Raw genomic sequence first — 20,191 nt, forward strand, 5'->3', positions numbered from 1 at the left:
TTAGCATCTGGCTATTAGCTAACAAAATGTGACTCTTGTGAGGATCAAAATATGAATAAATAAATGCTAACTAGCTAAATCATGATCCTACAGCAAAAAAAATAACGCTCAACTCTAATATACAGATATTAACCCACTCGTACCGGTAACATAACTAGCATCCGGCTATTAGCTAACATAACAGCACCCATGTAACTCTTGTAAGGAGTAAACAATGAATAGATGAATGTTAACTAGCTAAAGCATGATCATTGACAAAAAAATGAACGCTAAAATCTAAGATACAGCTAAAAACCCAATCATTTGGCTAACTAAACTAGCATCTGGCTATTAGCCAACAAAACTGCACCAATATGACTCTTGTGAGGATCAAACAATGAATAAATGAATGCTAACTAGCTAAAACATGATTGTTGTCAAAAAAAATAATGCTCAATTCTAAAATACGGATAATAACCCACTCGTACCGCTAACAAAATTAGCATCTGGCTATTAACTAACAAAACTGCACCAATGGGACTCTTATGAGGATAAAAAATGAATAAATTAAAGCTAAAACATGATCCTAGACCAAAAAAAAATTTAATATTACACTAATATACGGATAATAACCCACTCATACCGCTAACAAAACTAGCATCTGGCTAATAGCTAACATAACTGCACCCATGTGACTCTTGTGAGGAAGAAAATGAATAAATGAATGCTAACTAGCTAAAACATGATCCTACACCAAAAAAATGAACACTCAACTCTAACATACAGCTAATAACCCACTCATACCGCTAACAAAACTAGCATCTGGCTATTAGCTAACATAACAGCACCCATGTGGCTACAAGCTAATAAAACTCCACTTGAAGATTTTCAACGGATTAAAGTTTAAATCCCCAAACCGCAAACTCTTCCATTTAATCCAACAAAATACATTCAAATAACATTTACTTCTCAATTTGTTTTTCCTCACCCGACCCAAAAAAATGTCATTTCTATTCCTTAAAATGGATTAAAGATGAATTATGATAATGTCTTTTAATAAAGAGTGAGTCAAAACATCACTGAATCACACATTTTGGGTTCGATAGCCACGTTCTACTTTTAATTGGCACTCTACGTTAGGATTAACCAACCACAACCACAGTGGCGTTACCTAATTTTTGGACCCAGACACGTCGCCATCTGTCTGTCGATTGGTTAAAACAGGCGGCTGCCATTTTTTTTTTCTTTTTGGGGCAAATTTCTCCGCCATTGCCATCCTGCCTACGCACGCCACGATGGAAAACGAGCCAGATTTCTTGTTCCAAATCATACAGAATGTGATGTAACGACATGTATCCGGCCATTTTCCATAGCACTTCTTCTATTTTGGAGCTGAATGGTCTTCCATTTTGCTCCAGGCAAAAAGCTGATATGACAAAAATATGCGGAAAATACTTGATTTGACACATTTCAATTTCGTGTTGAATTATTTTGTGGCACTCCAAGGGCGGAGCTTAATAATTATTGGCCTTTTTGTTGGAGTGCAAAATTCTGAAATGTACATTTGGGAAAATAAACAAAAGGTCAGAGTTCAGGAGCGTATTTTCCGGACTATAAGTCGCATTTTTTAAACATATTTTGGCTAAGTTTGACTTATATCCTTTTTTTGTTCCTTTCTTAAGACCAAAAGTCTGTTATTTACATTCATTTATTCATTTTTCTTAACCGGTTACCCTCACAAAGTTCGCAGGGGGTGCTGGAGCCTATCCCAAAATGAGTGGTCAGCCAATTGCAGAGCGCAAGGAGACAAAAGGTCAACCAATCATAGCTAGAATTAAGCAATTTAGAGTGTTCAACTAGCTAGCCTAGCATGCATGTTTTTGGGATGTGGGAGGAAACTGGAGTACCTGAAGAAAACCCACGCCCATCTGGAATCGAACTCTCGACCCACTCACCACAAGGTTACAAAGGACAACCAATCATAGCTAAGGTTAGGTCATTTAGGGTGTTCAACTAGCTAGCCTAGCATGCATTTTTTGGGATGTGATAGGAAACTGGAGTACCTGAAGAAAACCCACACAAGCCTGGGGAGAACATACAAACTACACAGTGAAAAGTCACCTGAGATCAAACCCCCGACTCCAGAACTATGAGGCTAACGCGCTAACCACTTTTCGGCTAAGCCTATTATGTTTTTAGGTTACAGTTATCAAAAAAACATTACATTAACAGGTGCTAATTTTAACAATTTTGACTGTAAAGTATGTTTCTTCTTAGTTTCTAAACAAAAATAATGTTTTACCCTCACCAAAATACAACGTTAATGCATTTTTTTCCTTATCATTTTACGTTATTTGGCTGCTACGCATTATAATCCGACAAATACATCAACCCAATTCATTCTAAAGGGCCGGCAACCTCCTTCCTTCCAGATATTCCAGGCTAAAAAAGGGTGCCGGAGTCAAACTCGCTCGGACCGACATGACCTTCCTGACCCAGATGCTTTCAGTCCTGCCACAGCTTTTTTAAATTAAATAAACAACATGTCACATGATCTTCTGCGTACCACCCAAGTGCTACAGTAGAAGTGTGTGTATATATGTGTGTATGTGTGTATATGTGTGTGTGTGTGTCGATGTGTGTGTTCGCTCCTCATTTTGATTTGTGACTTTTGTGCGTATGCGTCCCATTGGTGGGCGTCTTCATGTTTGTGTTTGTGAGGACGGTCGTTAGCGCTGCCAATAGCCAATGACAAATAATACTCAAAGACGCCAAATCCTTTGGTGTCAATCCAAGCTCGTCTTTACAAAAAACTACTTGATGACAGTTTTGTTCGAATTATTTAGAACAAGGGTGTCAGACTCGGGTTGGTTCACGGGCGGATTTAATGTCAATTTGATTTCATGTGGGTTGGACTGTTTTTGATAGAATATTTAGATTTTTTTTTTTATAAATGGATTAAAAGAACTGGATTAAAAAGCCTGGATATTCAGGTTTTTTTGTATAGATTTAAAACAATGTTTATTTTAGGTTTTTTTATATATATATTTAGATTTTACAAAATGATTTTTGAACTAAAACCACAGAAAAAATGGACGAAAAAAATACAATTATTGATTTTTAATTTTTTTTAATTGGATTAAAAGAACTGGATTAAAAGGCCTGAATATTCCGTTTTTTTGTAGATCTAAAACAATGTTTATTTTAGCTTTTTAAAATATATTTTTAGATTTTACAATATGATTTTTGAACTAAAACACAAAAAAATGGATTAAAAATGACAATTATTGATTAAAAAAGGGGAAAATTAGGAAATTTAATATACATCTATATTCTTCATTTTAATTTGATCCTAAAACAGAAAGTCGGTACTCATGATTGACTTTCCCGGGCCGCACAAAGTGATGCGGCGGGCCATATTTGGCCCCCGGGCCGCCACTTTGACACCCCTGATTTGACTGGCTAGTTGAGCACTCTAAATTAGCTAACCCTAGCTATGATTAGTTGTCCTTTGTCTCCTTGTGCCTTGTGATTGGCTGACCCCCAATTCAGTGTGTCTCCCACCTGGTGCCTCTATTTAGCTGGGATACGCTCCAGCACCCCCCACAACCAATGAGGATAAGCAGTTAAAAATTTTAAGGAATGAATGAAACAGACATGCTAGAATGTATAGACTCTAGACGTAAATACTATTATAAAATTGATCTAAACTCTTACAAACTAAATTAAAACTACTTTAATTAGTTTTAACTATACTTAGGCATCCTATCTATTAAAACTAAAGAACAACAATGACTAAAAAGTCGTTCTAAATAACACAAAATGTGCTTTTACTTTTTATTCGACCAATATGAAACATAAACAAGACGTAAAAGTCCATTAAAAGCAATCTTATTCAAATACAGTGCACTTTTCAGACATGCAATTCCCACTATAACCAGCAGGGGGAGTCTTGTGACGTCCCCCATGATTCCACCTTCCAATTGGGTCCACATCTGCTCAAAATCCAACCACAATCAAACCCGGACGATGGGAACAAAACTCCCCACCACCAAACCCCCTCAAAATTGAAATTTACGTCCCCATTTCTAACCAATCAGCGTGACTGACACATCCACAAAAACCCCTCCCTCATTTCTGACGCCAATTCAACGTTCCTCTCATTACCATTAGTCATTATTCCTATTAATCCACACAACATTCCACTTTTTTTCTAAAAAAAAACCCACAAAAACACCATCAAAGCCCCCCTCCCCTTTTTGTGAGTATATAAAACGACATAATTTTTCGTATCATCACATTATTTAAGTACCAACAAGGCGAGCGTATTAAAAAAGAATACTATACGTAGTTTACAAATCCACGCGTGGAAGTGGGAGGAGGAAGAGGAGGAGGAGGAGGAAGAGGAGGAGGAGGAGAAGAAGGCGTAAACCTCTCCCCCGAAGGCTTTTCTTACCTGTTTGGCAGAAGGACACTATGGAGTAATTTTAAGAAAGGTGCACAAGGAATAATCGAGTAAAAAAAGCCTGGAATTAGCGTTCATTTTGTGAGTTTTTAGGGGGCGTGGCTTAATTTTAGTCCATCGCACCTGCGGCTTTTTTACCGGACCAGATCGGACCATGGACTGTACCCTAGGAACGGGTCCATATGAGCTGGGTACTGCTGGATTAAGACCCCGTGCGGGTATGTGGAAGGGATAGTCGGGAGTTGAATAGAGTTAGGGGGTCCTGGGGGGGTCGTTTGAGGGGGGGTTCTGTATCTAATAGGTCTATTGCATGGCCCATAAACGGAGTGGCAACGACCATGCACAAGCCCCTCCGAAGTTGGAGTCTCTACCCCGTGTTCCTGTGTTTGGGCATCATCTACATCAGGCTTGGGTGAGTTTTGAATTGGAAGGGGTGGTTGAAGTTTGGATATATTGTGATTATGTGTGAGTTTAAGGGTTTGGAGTGTCATTTTTAGGTTGTTTTAGTGGCTGTTTGCAGCCAGGCATAACAAGTTTTTTTTTCTTTAATAGCACCAAGGCAGAGCTGTATTTCCACATTCCATTGGGCTAGACTGAGTTTTTACCTGTTTAGGTTTAACTCCACGCAATGGCTGTGTTGGGTTTTTAAAAAAGGACACACAAGAAGATAGTAAGTGGGGGGTATTTGATGATAATGTGGTAGTATTAGGGTTGGTGGGTGGATGTTGTGGGTATGAAGTGGGGAGGATTGGAGGAGAAGGTGGAGTGGTTGGTAAAGTGGATATGATGAATGAATGGGGGGGATTAAAAATTGTATTTGGAGGGGGATAGGGGGTGTGGTCTAGGGGAAAGGTGGGTAATTTATGTTGATATTAATAAAGGTGTAAAAGGGGGATTTGTAGTTGAAAAAATGGGTTTGATTCTATGAATGGAGGAATTTTGGCGTAATATCTTCATCTAATATGACATATATGTATACAAATGTATATATATTTGAGGTGCTGTTCAAATTACATTTTACTTTTTAGGAAAATGTTCATATACATATAAAAAAGAAAATGTACATATACATACATATACATATATACACACATATATACATACATAAATATACATATTTATATATACATAGTCTTATATACATATTTACATATACATAGTCTTATATACATATATACACATACATATACATATATACACATACATATACATATATACACATATATACATACATAAATATACATATATACACATATATACATACATAAATACACATATTTGTGTATAAATATTCTTATATACACATATACATATGCATATACATATACACATATTCATACACACATATACACATATACACATATACACATATACATATATACATATATACATATATACATATATACATATATACATATATACATATATACATATGTACATATATACATATAAACATATATACATATACACAAACATATACACATATACATATATACATATACATATATACATATCCATATACATATATACAAATATGTTTAATGGGTGATACATTCCTCCAATCAGTCCCAAAAACAGCCAATTCCGAGTAAAAACACACTTATGCACTACAAAATGTACGCATTGCACTAATATTCCGACTAATACACAGCTATAAGCATGTACTTCATACCATTTCTCATTTGGATGGGCATCCTCCAAATTGTTGTTGTATTCAGGTGTGCTTACTTACGTTAGTCTGGCCAGATTGGATAAATATATATAATTTGGGATATTAAGATGGACGGATGCTCATATCATATGACAGTGTATTTCTAATGTGTGTGTGTGTGGTAGGTTGACAATGTTTACCAAGGCTCATTCCTTCCATCTTTTTACTCTCACTAAATCTTTCATTGTACCCTCTTCATTTACGACGACTGAAGCCTGCAGGTGTTGACGGAGCCACCCGTAGACACACAATCACGCGCACACTCACAAATATGCCAGACTATTTCATTTTCTCTTCCTGAAGCATGTTCATCGTTGGCAAAATTCATACTCGAGGAAATGGGATTGGCCGGAAATATACATGTAAAGAGAGGTGGAAATATTTGTGCTTAAAAATCGTGTTTTCATTTGTTTTCGATGATGTGTTGAAATTATGGATTTTTTTAAAAGATAAAATACAATTTTAACGTGTAACGTAATCATTATCTTTTACTATTGCAATAAAATAGAAAGTTAGTGATGAAAAACTGAATTATTTTAACGATCCACTTCAAATTAAGAGTGATATAAGCCAAATATTTTATGAATTGAAACTTATTGAAACTCTTAAAACAATGGAATTTTCTTCTTTTTTAATGATTTTTTTTAAAAAATCTGAAGTTGAGATTTTTTATTGACTAACGCTGGAATAACGTTAATTTTATACAGATTTTTTTTATGATTACTGAAAGTGTTTTTTTACATGCTCATGTCTGCCAATATCCACTTAAAAAAATTGTTATAGTCAATTTTTTTCTCATATTTTCCTAAAATGGCAATTATAAACAATAATAAACAGCGTAATCATCTAGATTTTACCCGATTAGTCCTATAGTAGTTAATTTTCAATGATTACTGAGATAGTGTAGTGTTTACGTGCTCATGTCTGCCAATACACACTTTAAAAATGTATTATAGTCAATTTTATTTCTCATATTTTCCTAAAATGTCAATCATAAACCATAATAAAGAGTGTAATCGTCCAGATTTTACCCGATTATTCCCATAATTAAATAAAAAATCTTAAATTTTATAATTTAACAATTTTTTGAAAACATGAACAATAAAACTATTTTTTACATGATTATTTCCCACAAAACCTGCCTCCAAAATCATACCCCCCCCCCAAAAAAAAAAAAAAATCAAATATCAGCACCTCCTAATATCACAAAACCTTCCAAATCCCCAACCAACATGTACCACCTCAAGCCCTCACCCCACACTTTCCCCACCCCTAATATACATAGTCCCTCTTCCCACAACCCCTTGATTTTTTCCACAGAATAATACAACATTGTGCTATTTTCAAACCAGGAGGAATATTTGTCGTATTCCAGCTGAAATCTTGCACATAACACCAACTTGTGGATGACTGACTCACCCCCCCCCCCCCCCCCCAAACCGAAAAAAAAACCGTCCCCCCCGCCCCCCACCCTTGATTTTCGAGAGCAGGGGAAGCTACGATGACGGTGTTTGTTGATGTTTGGGAGGGAGAAGCGCGGTGATGATGAATGAAACCTCGGATCAGTGTCACCCCCCCCCCCCCCCTTACTAACTCCCCCCTCCCTCACACCCCTTAACTCCCACTCCCCTCCCACCCCGACGCCGCTTCCTATTGTCCCGCCGTGGCAAAGTGGGCGGACTATACAGTCGTCACCGGCCGCCCAATGGCATCCGCGACTACGGAGCTGAGCGCGCACAGGCACTTTCCTACCATGCGAGGTCCCTGAACGCACCACCACCACTACCACCAACACCGCCGCTGCGGAGAAATGTCAACGCCGACTTTGGCCGCTCATATTCGGCCACGGCAGCTCGTCGGAGCGGCGTGACAGCCGGAGCTCTATATTTTTTTTCCATTTAAACAAAAAAAAAAAAAAAAGCGAAATCTGGGAATTATAAAAAAAGAAGAGGATTTTTATACCCGTTTTTTTTTTAAAGGGGGGTTTCTTTGAAAGTGCCTTTTCTGTCTCGTTCATCCGTCTAAAGCGCTTGAGGCGCTTTAATTCCTCCATGTCATCATGATCGTGTTCTCGTCTCGCAGTGTTCTACTGTCAGTCTACTACCCGCAGATCTTCCTCATCCTCACCAGCGGCAGTTACCTGTAAGTGGGCGTCCAATCAGCTCTCTCAAGGCATAAAGTTACCCCCTTATCCTTATCCTCTCTTCTCGTATTCCTTTTCCCTGGAATCGAACCCAAATACACTCCATCCAACTCATTTTTTTTAAACAAACTTCTGCATGCCGGCTTTATTTTGGCCACACAGTGGCAGAGATGTTCAAGCACCGTCAAAAAAATCAAAGTATGTGTGTCCATGTATGTGTGTGTGTGGTTTATTAGTGTTATCTTATGACGTCATCATCCTAGTGAGTCCATTCATCATTTGATTGACACCTTAATACCCCCATTGGCTTTTAATTAAACCTCATCCCTTTACAGAATCCGGCTTTCCAAAGTAATTACTAAGCCATTCTTTTGCCCGGAGACCCCAAACCTGCTGCTAAAATAGATGTGTGGTTTTTCTTAGGGGGGGTTTCCAAGTTAAAAGTGGGTTCGAGTCATGGCGCGCACATTAAAGCCGTAAACGCGTTGTTTGTTTGGATTATGCAAGTTTCCCGTTGGGGTAAAGGACAAAAAAAAAAGGAAAAAAAGTGGTTAGCGCGTCTGGTTTGCAGTTTTTGGATTCGGGTTTGAATCCGGGAAGGTAATATTTGATTATTTACTAGTTTGGGGTGAGTATTATGTTTATTTGCATTATTTTTAAAGCATTTTTTTGTCGTTTCCAAATGGGAATTGTAATTGGTTTAGTTCACCTTTGACCCCTAAAAAAATGGAGCTCACGAGGTAGGCTTCGTCACCCCCGAAAACTGGTTGGCAGACTTTCCGCGTGCGCTGTAGTTAAAAGGACGTTTTGAGATTGTGATGGTTATCTTGCAAAAACATGACTAGAGAGAGAGGAACATGTTTTTTTATCGAATTGTGTCAGCTAAGATAAGATGCTAATCGTTTGTTAGCTGAAGGTGATCACGTGAAGTCGTTTTGGAGCGCAGGATTTTGGGTTTTGGTAAAATAAAACACATTTTTTGGGGGTGTTTTAGTGAAGAGAAAGTTGACTGTACCTTTGGAGTCATGATGAAGCGGGAAAATGGAGATTTTGGTCCGTTTTTGGTGGTGGAATTTGGAGATGTTGGCTTGAAATTGGGATGACCCATTGTCAATTGGTACCCTGAATGCATCACCTGTAAAAATAATGAATAGAACGTTAAATTGCATGCTGTTGGTTGTTTATTAAGGTTTTTAAAAACAGGTGGATGAGTTTTCTTCTAAACACTAGTGACAAAAAAACGCCAAAATTTAGCACAATTTTTATGCTATATTTCCAAATTTTAATATATGACGTTTCCCTGGCATAAAAAAATTTTTGGCAGCTTTTTTAGTGTTTTTCGGAATGCACTGTGCATGAAATTCATGTTTTTGACATTAATATCAATAAAGTCAACAATAATGAAAACAGTTTTTGAATAAAGAAAGACCTTTTTAATCTGGTCTTTAAAAATTAAAATATATTGACATAAAATTAATTGTAATAAAGGAAGAGTTTTTGCATGAATAGCTGATTTAATGCTGTAGTTCAATTCATTGGGCTGCTCCTTCTGTTATGCCTCCTTGGGCCACCAGAGGGCGTTTTAATACATTTCAGTGAAGACAAAGTCATTTTACAAGTACATAATTAGAGCAAATTATGAGATATGGCAAGATTATTCCTTTTATTTCTTTTTTAGTCAATTTGAGGCAAGATGCCGTCCCTCCCAGTTCAAATAAATTGGACATCTATTGCCTTCAATAGCAATAAGTGTCTTAATACAGAATTAAAAATGTGTATGGGAGGAGTGGTCTAATATTAATAAACATATTCAAATTTCCCTCAATTAAGCCGCACCTGTTATTGCTAATTGTTAGCATTTTTGGTTGAATTTTTTTATAAATGCATTTAAAAAACTGGATTAAAAGCCCTGAATATTCAGTTTTTTATAGATCCAAAACAACGTTTATTTTAGCTTTTTTAAAATGTATATTTTTAGATTTTTAAAATGGTTTTTGGACTAAAAACACAAAAAATGATTAAAAAAATGACAATTATTGATTTAAAAGTGGTAAATCGGGAAATTTAATATACATCTATACTCTTCATTTTAATTTGATCCTAAAACAGAAAATCAGCACTCATCATTGACTTTCCCGGACCACAAAAAAGGATTCGGCGGACCAGATTTGGCCCCCGGGCCACCACTTTGACACCCATGCTCTACCTTTTAAATGTAACACTTTTTTCAACATTTACCACCATTCTCCTTATCATAAAGACAATTAATTTGGCTTCAAATACTCATATTTCAAGTTTCTGCAGAAAAAAATCATTAAAAAAAACAGATTCATCCCAATACGTCACCAAAAATCCATTTTTTTGTTTAGTTTTTTTACACTAGGATAAATTTAAAGAAGTGAACGCATCTGTCCAATGCAAGTGGAGCGAAAGCATCCCATTCAGCCCTAAAAAATGAAACATTTCCTGCTCTAAGGGGGAAAAAAGGGGGGAGTGGTTCTTTAAGGAGTCCTCCATCTAGTTCAAATGTGTCCCAGACATGATTTTTTTTTTTTTTTGAGTGCATTCCTCTGTAAGATTCATGCCTTCGAGCTTGAAACCATGTCAGTGCGGCTCACACAACGTTCCATGTGACGCCGCAAGAAGGTAGCGGGCGCAATGACGGGCGCCGTGACGTCAGACGCCCATTTTTTTTTGTCTTAAGGCGACACGACACAGTGATGTAAGAGTAGCTTTTGGACAAAAATGGTTGGCTTGTTTTTTTTGTGTGTTTTTGTGTAGTTTTTTTTTTGGTTATGGCTGTCAGGTCACGTTGGCGAAACGCGGGTTTCCACTCATGAGTCATACACAACCGGATGCGGAGTTCCCATTTGCTTTTGATCAAAAAAATTCGGGTTTTTCGGCTTTTTTTTAGAGATATAGTTGTTATTTGGATTTTTTAAAAGGGAATTGGAGAAGTATTACTGCATTTTTTTAGATTAGAGTTGGATTTTTTGGATGAGATGAGGATAGTTTAGATAGTTTTTTTGGCCATTTCCAGGTGACTTCCTTTGAGTTCAGCTAAATGAATAACTTAACTTTTTGGTTGCCATTGACGACGGTGGAAGTTTTGAGTGAAAATGACCACGGACCAAAAAAATTGAGCAAAATTGCAGAACTTACTAAATAATAGTTTTGAATCACCTGTGTAAAAAAAACTTTTATGTACAGTATGAACAGGCTACAAAAAGAGGCAAATCAGTTTATTTTATTACATGTATTTTGTTACTATCTATTGTTTTGACTTGCAAATTTAATTCTGCTACTTTTTCTGAGTTGATTTGCTCAATCCAATACCGATATCAAATAAAAGAAGTAAAAAAACACGAAATTTCCCACATACGAGATGAAATAGTTATAATCTAATCTACCGTATTGTCACGACTATAAGGCGCACCGCATTATAAGGCGCACCCTCAATGAATGACATTTTTTCCGTGTATAAGGCGCACTGTACTATAAGGCGCACTGTATTATAAGGCGCACTGTCTATTTTGGAGAAAATTGAAGACTTTTAAGTGCGCCTTATAGTGGTGAAAATAGGGTAATTGCTATTGACTTCCAGGTATGAAGCACTCACTACTATACAGTCACCTCTAGAGCCAGCCATTGTTGATGTTTTGGATTTTTTTGTATAAAATCTTGCATTGGGGGAGGAGCTATATGATGGAAGATTTTGCAAACTAAGATGGCATCTGCATATATAACAGTATTGAGTATTCAGTTCAGGCCTTGTGTTTTTTTAATATCCGACAGTGGTGGTTTTTCGTTTTTGGTTTTCAGTTTTTTCCATATATAAGGCGCACTGGATTATAAGGTGCACTGTCTATTTTGGAGAAAATTTAAGACTTTTAAGTGTGCCTTATAGTCGTGAGAATACGGTAATCTAATCTAATCTAAAATAACTACAATAAAACAAGACTTCAGAACAACCAAAAAGGCTCCATCCATCCCATCACAATTTTCACTGGTCAATCAAAGATATCTAGCCACTAATTTTTCCTGACGTCCATGAAAACAAGTCCAAAAAAAGGCCATTCATCGCCATTGACCGGTCGCCGACGGCGTAAACGGTCGCCACGGCCCGAGTTCCATTCACCGCCGTCGTCTTTGCGACGGCATTCAAGCGAAGGGGACGTTTTAGCGTGTCAAAAAAAGTAGGAGCCCACACACAATAAGACTAGTTTGTATGGGAGGGACGTCGCCGTTGCCATGGGCAACCGCGTACACCGCCAAGGGTGACGCCGGGGTCAGCCAGGGGGCGCCGAGGTGACTCATTTTCTTTTTACGAGGACTTCGCCGGTGGTGCAAATTGGGAGTTTTTTTGTTTTTTCCTTCCGATTTTACGACGTTTTAATTTTTAACGTATGTCTAATTTGCGATGTTTTAACACGCTGGCAAGGACCGCCCACTTTTTTGGAGGGTACTAATTGTTTTGGTGGTGAGCACGTGTTTTTAGTGGTTGTTTGGTAAAATGGTGTTTTTGTTACTTTGAGATGAAGTTTTTTGATGATAATGTTTTTTGGAGGTTTTTTAATGGATATTTGTAAGCCATTTTTTGAGTGAATTTTAAGTTGGAGTGTATGTTAACATGAATTGAGAGTTTTTGGGATATTTGTATATGTTCTCATTCTGGAAAGCTATGTTTGCAAAAGAATTGGGTCGCTGTTGACTTTACTTTTATGTTTATGCCATTTATGTTAAGCTAGGTGGCTAGCTTAACATTAAGGGCTAGGTTACCATAATTATTGTATTTATTCGAGTAAAACGTGCACCCATTTTTTTGTGGAAATTGGTATACAATGCTAATTTTCATTATAAATGAAAGTGTAATTTTCAATACACATTTTAAAGTCTAATTCTCATAAATTTTTAAATGTAAGTCTCATTAAAAATAAGTGTAATTTTCAATGCAAATTTTAAAATCTAATTCTCATAAATTTTTAAATCTAATTCTCATTATACATTTTTAAGTCTAATTCTCATGACAAATTTTAAAGTATAATTCTCATTATAGATTTTTAAATCTAATTCTCATAATTTTTAAGTCTAATTCTCATTATAAATTTTAAAGTAAAATTCTCATTACAAATTTTAAACTCTAATTTATTTCATAATATATAATATTGTTCAAAATCTAATTAATCATCATAAGATTCCAACAATTGATTCCATTCTTCTTCAATTCTTTTTTCTAAATGTGAGCACCTGCCACTAGAAATGACCCACGCCATCTGGCGGACAAAGACAGGTATTACATACCCCATTATAACATTTTTCCAGCATATTCTAACAATCATCCTAAAAAAAACATAACAAGATACCCATTCACTATAATTTTACAACATTCATTCATTTTCTGACCCACTTTATCCTCACTAGGGTCACATAGGGTGCTAGAGCCTACCCCAGAGGCATTAATGGCCAGCCAATCACATGGCCCGAGGAGCCCAACAATTCAGAGTGTCCAATCAGCCTTTTTAGCATGTAGGAGTAAACCAGAGTACCCAAATAAAACCCACACAGGCCCGGGGCGAACACACAGGTGGACCACCAACCTGGATTTGAACCCATGCCCCCAGGACTGCGAGGCTGTCAAACTAACCACTTAATCCACCGCGCCGCCATATGAAATTTCATAAAAATAATCAAACATGTGTAAGACTTAGAGATGTATACATAAGATTATAGCCTAAAGCTAATTTCCATCTTCGGGTTGACGTTTAAAAAAAAAAAACATAAGATAAAATCAGTAAGGCAGGAAGAAAAGTTTATTTTAGGTATTTGTGGCCAGCCAATGAAAAAGCAGCATTTCAAAACGTTCACTTTAGAATGGAAGGTGCATCCATCAGTGGTATATTTTTTGTCTAATGGTCTTTTTTCCTCGTTTTTCTCCATTTTTTGGCAGGGCCCTGTCCTCCGTGGTGGCTCTGGGCGCCAACATCATCTGCAACAAGATACCCGGGCTGGCACCTCGTCAGCGGGCCATCTGCCAGAGCCGCCCGGACGCCATTATTGTTGTGGGCGAAGGCGCACAAATGGGCATCAATGAGTGTCAATATCAGTTCCGTTATGGACGCTGGAACTGCTCGGCGTTGGGGGAGAGGACGGTCTTCGGGCAGGAGCTGCGTGTAGGTTAGTCTGGTTTTTTTTTGCAAAATGGCTGCCATTTTGTTTTTGGGGGGGGGAGTGTCGCGTGGCTTCTGAATTGAGGGTGGAAATGATGGAGTGGTTCTTCGTTTTCTGGTTTTTGCTTGGCTTGTTGGTTGGGTTGAATTATAAAAAGACAAATGTAGGGTCCAAAATACTGTTTTTAAGCTATTGGTTGCCATAGTGACAGATAAACCACGGTGGCTTGGAGGAGAAACTGCATTAAAATTGGCGACAGTGTGTGTCAATCTGGCAACCCAAATCAAAAATGCATCACAATTTTTTAATGGAATTTTCTTTTAATTTGAGTCTTTGAGGGACTGTCAAAATCTACCAAAATCGGCTGTCTTTGACAGGGGTGGCGAACACGTGGCTCGTGAGCTTCATGCGGCTCCTGGCTAAAATTGAATGTGGCTCTTCGTTTCTTTTCATATTTTTGCCTCCTTTGATGTTTCTCTTCTTAAAACAAACTCAAATTAATCCGAGGCCATTTTATGCGTTTTGTGATCATTTCAAATTGTGGACAACTTCTAAGTACTGTTCAATATCGAAGTACTGTTTAATATCGAAGTACTGTTTAATATCCAAGTACTGTTTAATATCCAAGTACTGTTTAATAATCAAAGTACTGTTTAATAATCAAAGTACTGTTCAATATCAAAGTACTGTTCAATATCAAAGTACTGTTTAATATCCAAGTACTGTTTAATATCTAAGTACTGTTGAATATCTAAGTACTGTTGAATATCTAAATACTGTATAATACCTAATTACTGTCTAATACCTAATTACTGTCTAATATCTAAGTACTGTCTAATATCTAAGTACTGTCCAATATCTAAGTACTGTTGAATATCTAAGTACTGTTGAATATCTAAGTACTCTTTAATATCTAAGCACTCTTTAATATCTAAGTACTCTTTAATATCTAAGTACTGTTTATTATCTAAGTAAATTTGACCGGCGACCAAACATCCGGCGACCAAACGTCCGTCCACCAAACGTCCGGCGACCAAACGTCCAACGACCAAACGTCCGGCTCCCAAACATCCAACGACCAAACGTCCAACGACCAAACGTCCAACTACCAAACGTCCAACAACCAAACATCCAACGACCAAACATCCGGTCACGGTTAATTCCCTGGACACAAGGATCGAGCAAAGAAATAATTGTTATTGACGGTTCTAATATCTTTTACAAATGTTTCTCTGTGGGTGGAGCCTATGTTTGGACTGGAAGAGTACAATGTACATGACGGACACCATTAGCGTTTGAATTGAGAGCTTTGCTGCCATCAGCCGCCGTCACGCTCTTGTAAGCTCAACCTTTCCATCACGTCTGGAGACATCCATCCCATTGTCTGGCTTCCAGGCGGACCATTCAAAACGTGCGGTGGTAGCGAGCGCTCCCTTGGCGGCGAGACTGCAATGAAATGTAGCTTTTTTCAGGCCAAAACCCAAGCCGCCCGCACACATCACACGGTCCACAACGCAAAAAAGCAGCAAGGCGCGACGCACTCTTCCACGCGCTATTGTATAACCGTTTTCGTTGGCCGAGCGCGCTCAACGGAACTTCACACGCTAGCGACGCGAGACCGCGCTAGTGCCGTTAGCCGGTCTGGCTCAGGGGTTGTGAAACTCAGTTTTTGTCGCGGACAGGTCACGTTGTAGTTTCGCATTCATCCATGGGGGGCGCTGTTTTACAATTAGGTCGCCAAAATGTATTGATTCATAAATTGACGGCTGAGAGATCATTTTTTTGGAGATTAAAATGAGTAAAATTTTTATTTTTGAGCTTCTTAAGTGAATATTTTCTTGTAGTGGATTTAATTTATTTATTTATTTTAAATTAGAAAAGAGGGTGAATGTTAAATGTAATAGGTTTAGGCCACTTTGTAGTTTCACATTCATCCATCGGGGGCGCTGTGTTTTCCAATTAAATTGGCAAAATGTATTGATTCATATTTTGAGAGCGGAGAGATCATTTTTTGGAGATTAAAATGAGTAGAAATTTTCTTTTTGAGCTTCTTAATAAAAAATATACTCTTGTAGTGGATTTAATTTTTTTAATTATTTATTTTAAATTAGAAAAGAGGGTGAATATTAAAATGTAATAGGTTTAGGCCACTTTGTGGTTTCACATTCATCCATCAGGGGCGCTGTGTTTTCCAATTAGGTTGCCAAAATTAATTGATTCATAAATTTACAGCATAGGGATCATTTTTTAGAGATTAAAATGAGTAGAAATGTTTTATTTGAGCTTCTTTATAGAAAATATTTTCTTGTAGTGGATTTAAATGTGTTATTTATTTTTTTTAAATAAGAAAAGAGGGCAAATATTAAATCTAACAGGTTTAGGCTACGTTGTAGTTTCGTATTCATCCATGGGGGGCGCTGTGTTTTCCAATTAGGTTGCCAAAATTCATTGATTCATAAATTGACAGCACAGAGATCATATTTTTGGAGATTAAAATGAGTACATTTTTTTCTTTGAGATTCCTAATAGAAAATATTTTCTTATAGTGGATTTAAATTATTTATTTATTTATTTTAAATCAGAAAAGAGGGCAAATATTAAATCTAATAGGTTTTAACTTTTTGTTTTTCATTTAAAAAGGTAGGGGTGTAAATATTGCGTTTTAAAAAATAAAAATAAATGGGGAAAGAGGAAATATTTTAGATATAATATTTAGATATTTAAAATAAAATTAGGGATGGTCAGGTGATAAGTGGTTGGCATGTCGGTCTGACAGTGGGAGTTCTGGGTCCAAATCCAGGTCGGTCCACCTGAGTGGAGTTTGCATGTTTAAATGAGTGGATTTTCTTCGGGTACTCCGGTTTCTTCCGACATTCCAAACATGTGCACAATAGGCTGATTGCTCCATCTGAGATTGGCTCCAGCACCCTCCACGACCCGAAGTGAGGACAAAGCAGTTCAGAAAATGAGTTGAAACAAAATTGGATGGAAAAAAATTGGATCAAAATCCTTAAATATTCAGTTTGTTCAAAATGTAAAACAGATTTTCAAAAGTGCTTTTTAAACTAAAAATATGGCAACATTAAACATAAAAAAGTGGCAAAATATTTCATATACATCTATAATTTAAAGGAGATAATAAAACAGAAAGTGGGCTCTTGTGATTGAGTTTTTGGACCGCACAAGATGATGCGGCGGGCCATATTTGGCCCCTGAGCCATGACTTTGACACCCTTCAGCTAGGTCCTAGAAATATTCTAAAAATGGCTGCAATGTACATTTGAAAAATGATATTTCAGACGAGCTAATAGTGCTAATAGTGGCGTTGGAAGCCTATTTGTTGGACACATCTGTTTTTAATCGGGTTCAGTTCGTTGCTGTGATTCGTTACCGGCGCAGAAAAAAGATGTGAAACAGACATTTTATGATGAAAAAAAATGTCTGCATTGTTTTTGTTTTACAGTATATGTCATCTGGCTTTGTAGCCACGATGTTGCCACCGGGCTATTGCATTTTAGGCTCCTGGTTCTGTTTAGAATCACTTTGTCTTTGTTGTGAAGGTGCTCCTGTGCGCCTTGGCGTCCAGTCCTAAAATTTGCATGGTTTCCACCGCGACATGTTGACTGTTGAAAAACATCGGGCAAGTCTGCGTTTAGTAGGACATTTTTGTTGATGGATTTTTGTTAAAATTACGGCCGTAGTTTGACCGGGAGATTTGAGCGTTTGGGTCTTGGATTGTTAGCATTCTCGAGTCGGTTTTCAAGATGTTATTAGAAGCTTTGGGTGTTGGTTTTTGGATTGTTAGTCTTCTAGAGGCTTCGAAGTCTCTACTAGAAACTTTTCACGTTCGTTTTTGGACCGTTAGCCTTCTAGAGGCTTCAAAGTCTATACTAGAATTTGGTTTTGCAATCGTTAGCATTCTAGAGTCGGTTTTCAAGTCATTACAAGAAGCTTTGCGTGTTCGGTTTTTGTATTGTTAGTCTTCAAGAGGCTTCCAAGTCTTTGCTAGAGCTTTTTGTATTGAGTTTTTGGATTGTTAGCATTCTAGAGTCAGTTTCCAAGTCTTTATTAGAAGCTTGGTGTCTTTGGTTTATGGATCATTAGCCTTAGCCTTCTGGAGGCTTCAAAGTCTTTACTAGAAACTTTTCGTGTTCAGTTTTTAGATTGTTAGCATTCTAGAGTCGGCTTCCAAGTCTTGACTAAAAGCTTTGCGTGTTCGGTTTTTGGATTGTTTGCTTTCTAGAGGCTTTAAAGTCTTTACTAAAAGCTTTGTGTTCAGTTTTTGGATCGTTAGCATTCTAGAGGCTTCAAAGTCTTTACTAGAAGCTTTTGGCGTTCGGTTTTTGGATTCTTAGCATTCTACAGTCAGATTCCAGGTCTTTACTAGAAGCTTTGTGTGTTCTATTTTTGGATTGTTAGCCTTCTAGAGGCTTCAAAGTCTTTATTAGAAGCTTTTCACATTTGGTTTTTGGATCGTTAGCATTCTAGAGGCTTCAAAGTCTTTACAAGAAGCTTTTAAATTTCGGTTTTTGGATCGTTAGCATTCTAGAGTCAGCTTCAAAGTCCTAATTAGAAGTTTTTCGTGTTCGGTTTTTGCATTGTTAGCCTTCTAGAGGCTTCAAAGTCTCTACTAAAAGGTTTTCTCATTCAGTTCTTAGATCATTGTAGAGCTAGCTTCAGAGTCTTAACTGGAAGCTTTTTGCGTTCCCTTTCTGAATCGTTGGTATTCTAGAGCATCAGAGTCTTTACTAGAAGCTTTTTGCATTTGGTCCTTAAATCATTAGCATTCTAGAGCCATTTACTACAAGCTTTTGGCATACTTTCGCTGTAGCTGGATGACATTTTGATGGATGGATTACTTTACTGTGGAAGGGGCATCCATTTAGGTTATCCCAGACATCATTATACGGTTTCTATTCCCCCAATTATTCATTCTTTAGATTATATTTCAATTTTACGAAGACTGTGGAAAATGACGATGCTACATAACCTGAAGTCGGGCTTCGTATGGCTGACTCGCTACTAAACATCCGCTGAATCATGCTTTTGTGGATCCAATGTAGCCGTCTGGATAGACTTTTCTTGGCTTTGCATTTCCGTCTATGTGGTTTGTCACGAATAGATTCCGTTAAAAAAAAAAAAAACAGCCAGAAAACGTCTCACATTTTGCCAGGTGTCGTATATTTGATTAAAGGTCAAACAACTTATTTTAAACCACACTTATTTATAAATTAATAAGATATTTTAAGTCATATTGCAGTAAATAAATGGCAGTCAATGATAAATTAGTTGGCAATTGTCAAATTGAGGTCAATGGGTTGTTTATATAGAAGCTTATGACACAAAATGGCTGCCATCCGGGGAAAATAATAAGGCAAAATAGTACTTACTACTTATTTTGTTCAATTGCAATCCAGGCAGTCAACATATCCAAGAGTGAGTCCAAGTTAAGAATAATGGAATTTCTCAAACATGCATCATAAATTAGCCTTCCAGGGACTATTAAATATCCAACATGAATTATTGTAGGCTGTGTTTTATTTTTCACTTTTCTTCCTTCTGCTTTTCTTCAATCCAAACATTTTTGGATTTTGTTTTTCTTCTTCTACAGGTGCATCACATTAATTTCCTTGCCCCATGTTTGCTTTTTACTTCCGGTTTTTTTTTTACTTCCTGGTTCTGTCTAGCCAACCAGAAACGTTCTTGTACTTACTTCTTGGTTCAG

General features: G+C 37.2%; 1 protein-coding gene and 1 long non-coding RNA gene across 3 annotated transcripts in view; one reads left to right on the forward strand and one right to left on the reverse strand.

Moving 5' to 3' along the window:
* The first annotated feature begins 4,737 nt into the window (after positions 1-4,737).
* The window catches only part of wnt7bb (wingless-type MMTV integration site family, member 7Bb), a 35,992-nt gene continuing 20,538 nt past the window's right edge, over positions 4,738-20,191 (forward strand). The window contains exons 1-2 of one of the 2 annotated variants that reach the window (XM_077711164.1): positions 4,738-4,856; positions 14,246-14,472. In XM_077711164.1, coding sequence (XP_077567290.1) covers positions 4,783-4,856; positions 14,246-14,472 — 301 coding nt within the window. In that variant the 5' untranslated portion in view covers positions 4,738-4,782. Of the gene's footprint in view, positions 4,857-7,858; positions 8,298-14,245; positions 14,473-20,191 lie in introns of those variants that run through there. The other variant, XM_077711162.1, reaches the window with a different exon arrangement.
* Positions 7,804-20,105, reverse strand: LOC144192114 (uncharacterized). Its single transcript, XR_013325048.1, has 3 exons — positions 19,857-20,105; positions 9,314-9,433; positions 7,804-8,295 (listed from the first exon to the last, which is right to left on the reverse strand). It is a non-coding gene; the product is annotated as an uncharacterized LOC144192114 (long non-coding RNA).

Source organism: Stigmatopora nigra, unplaced genomic scaffold (genome assembly GCF_051989575.1).
Source record: "Stigmatopora nigra isolate UIUO_SnigA unplaced genomic scaffold, RoL_Snig_1.1 HiC_scaffold_25, whole genome shotgun sequence".
NCBI lineage: Eukaryota > Metazoa > Chordata > Actinopteri > Syngnathiformes > Syngnathidae > Stigmatopora > Stigmatopora nigra.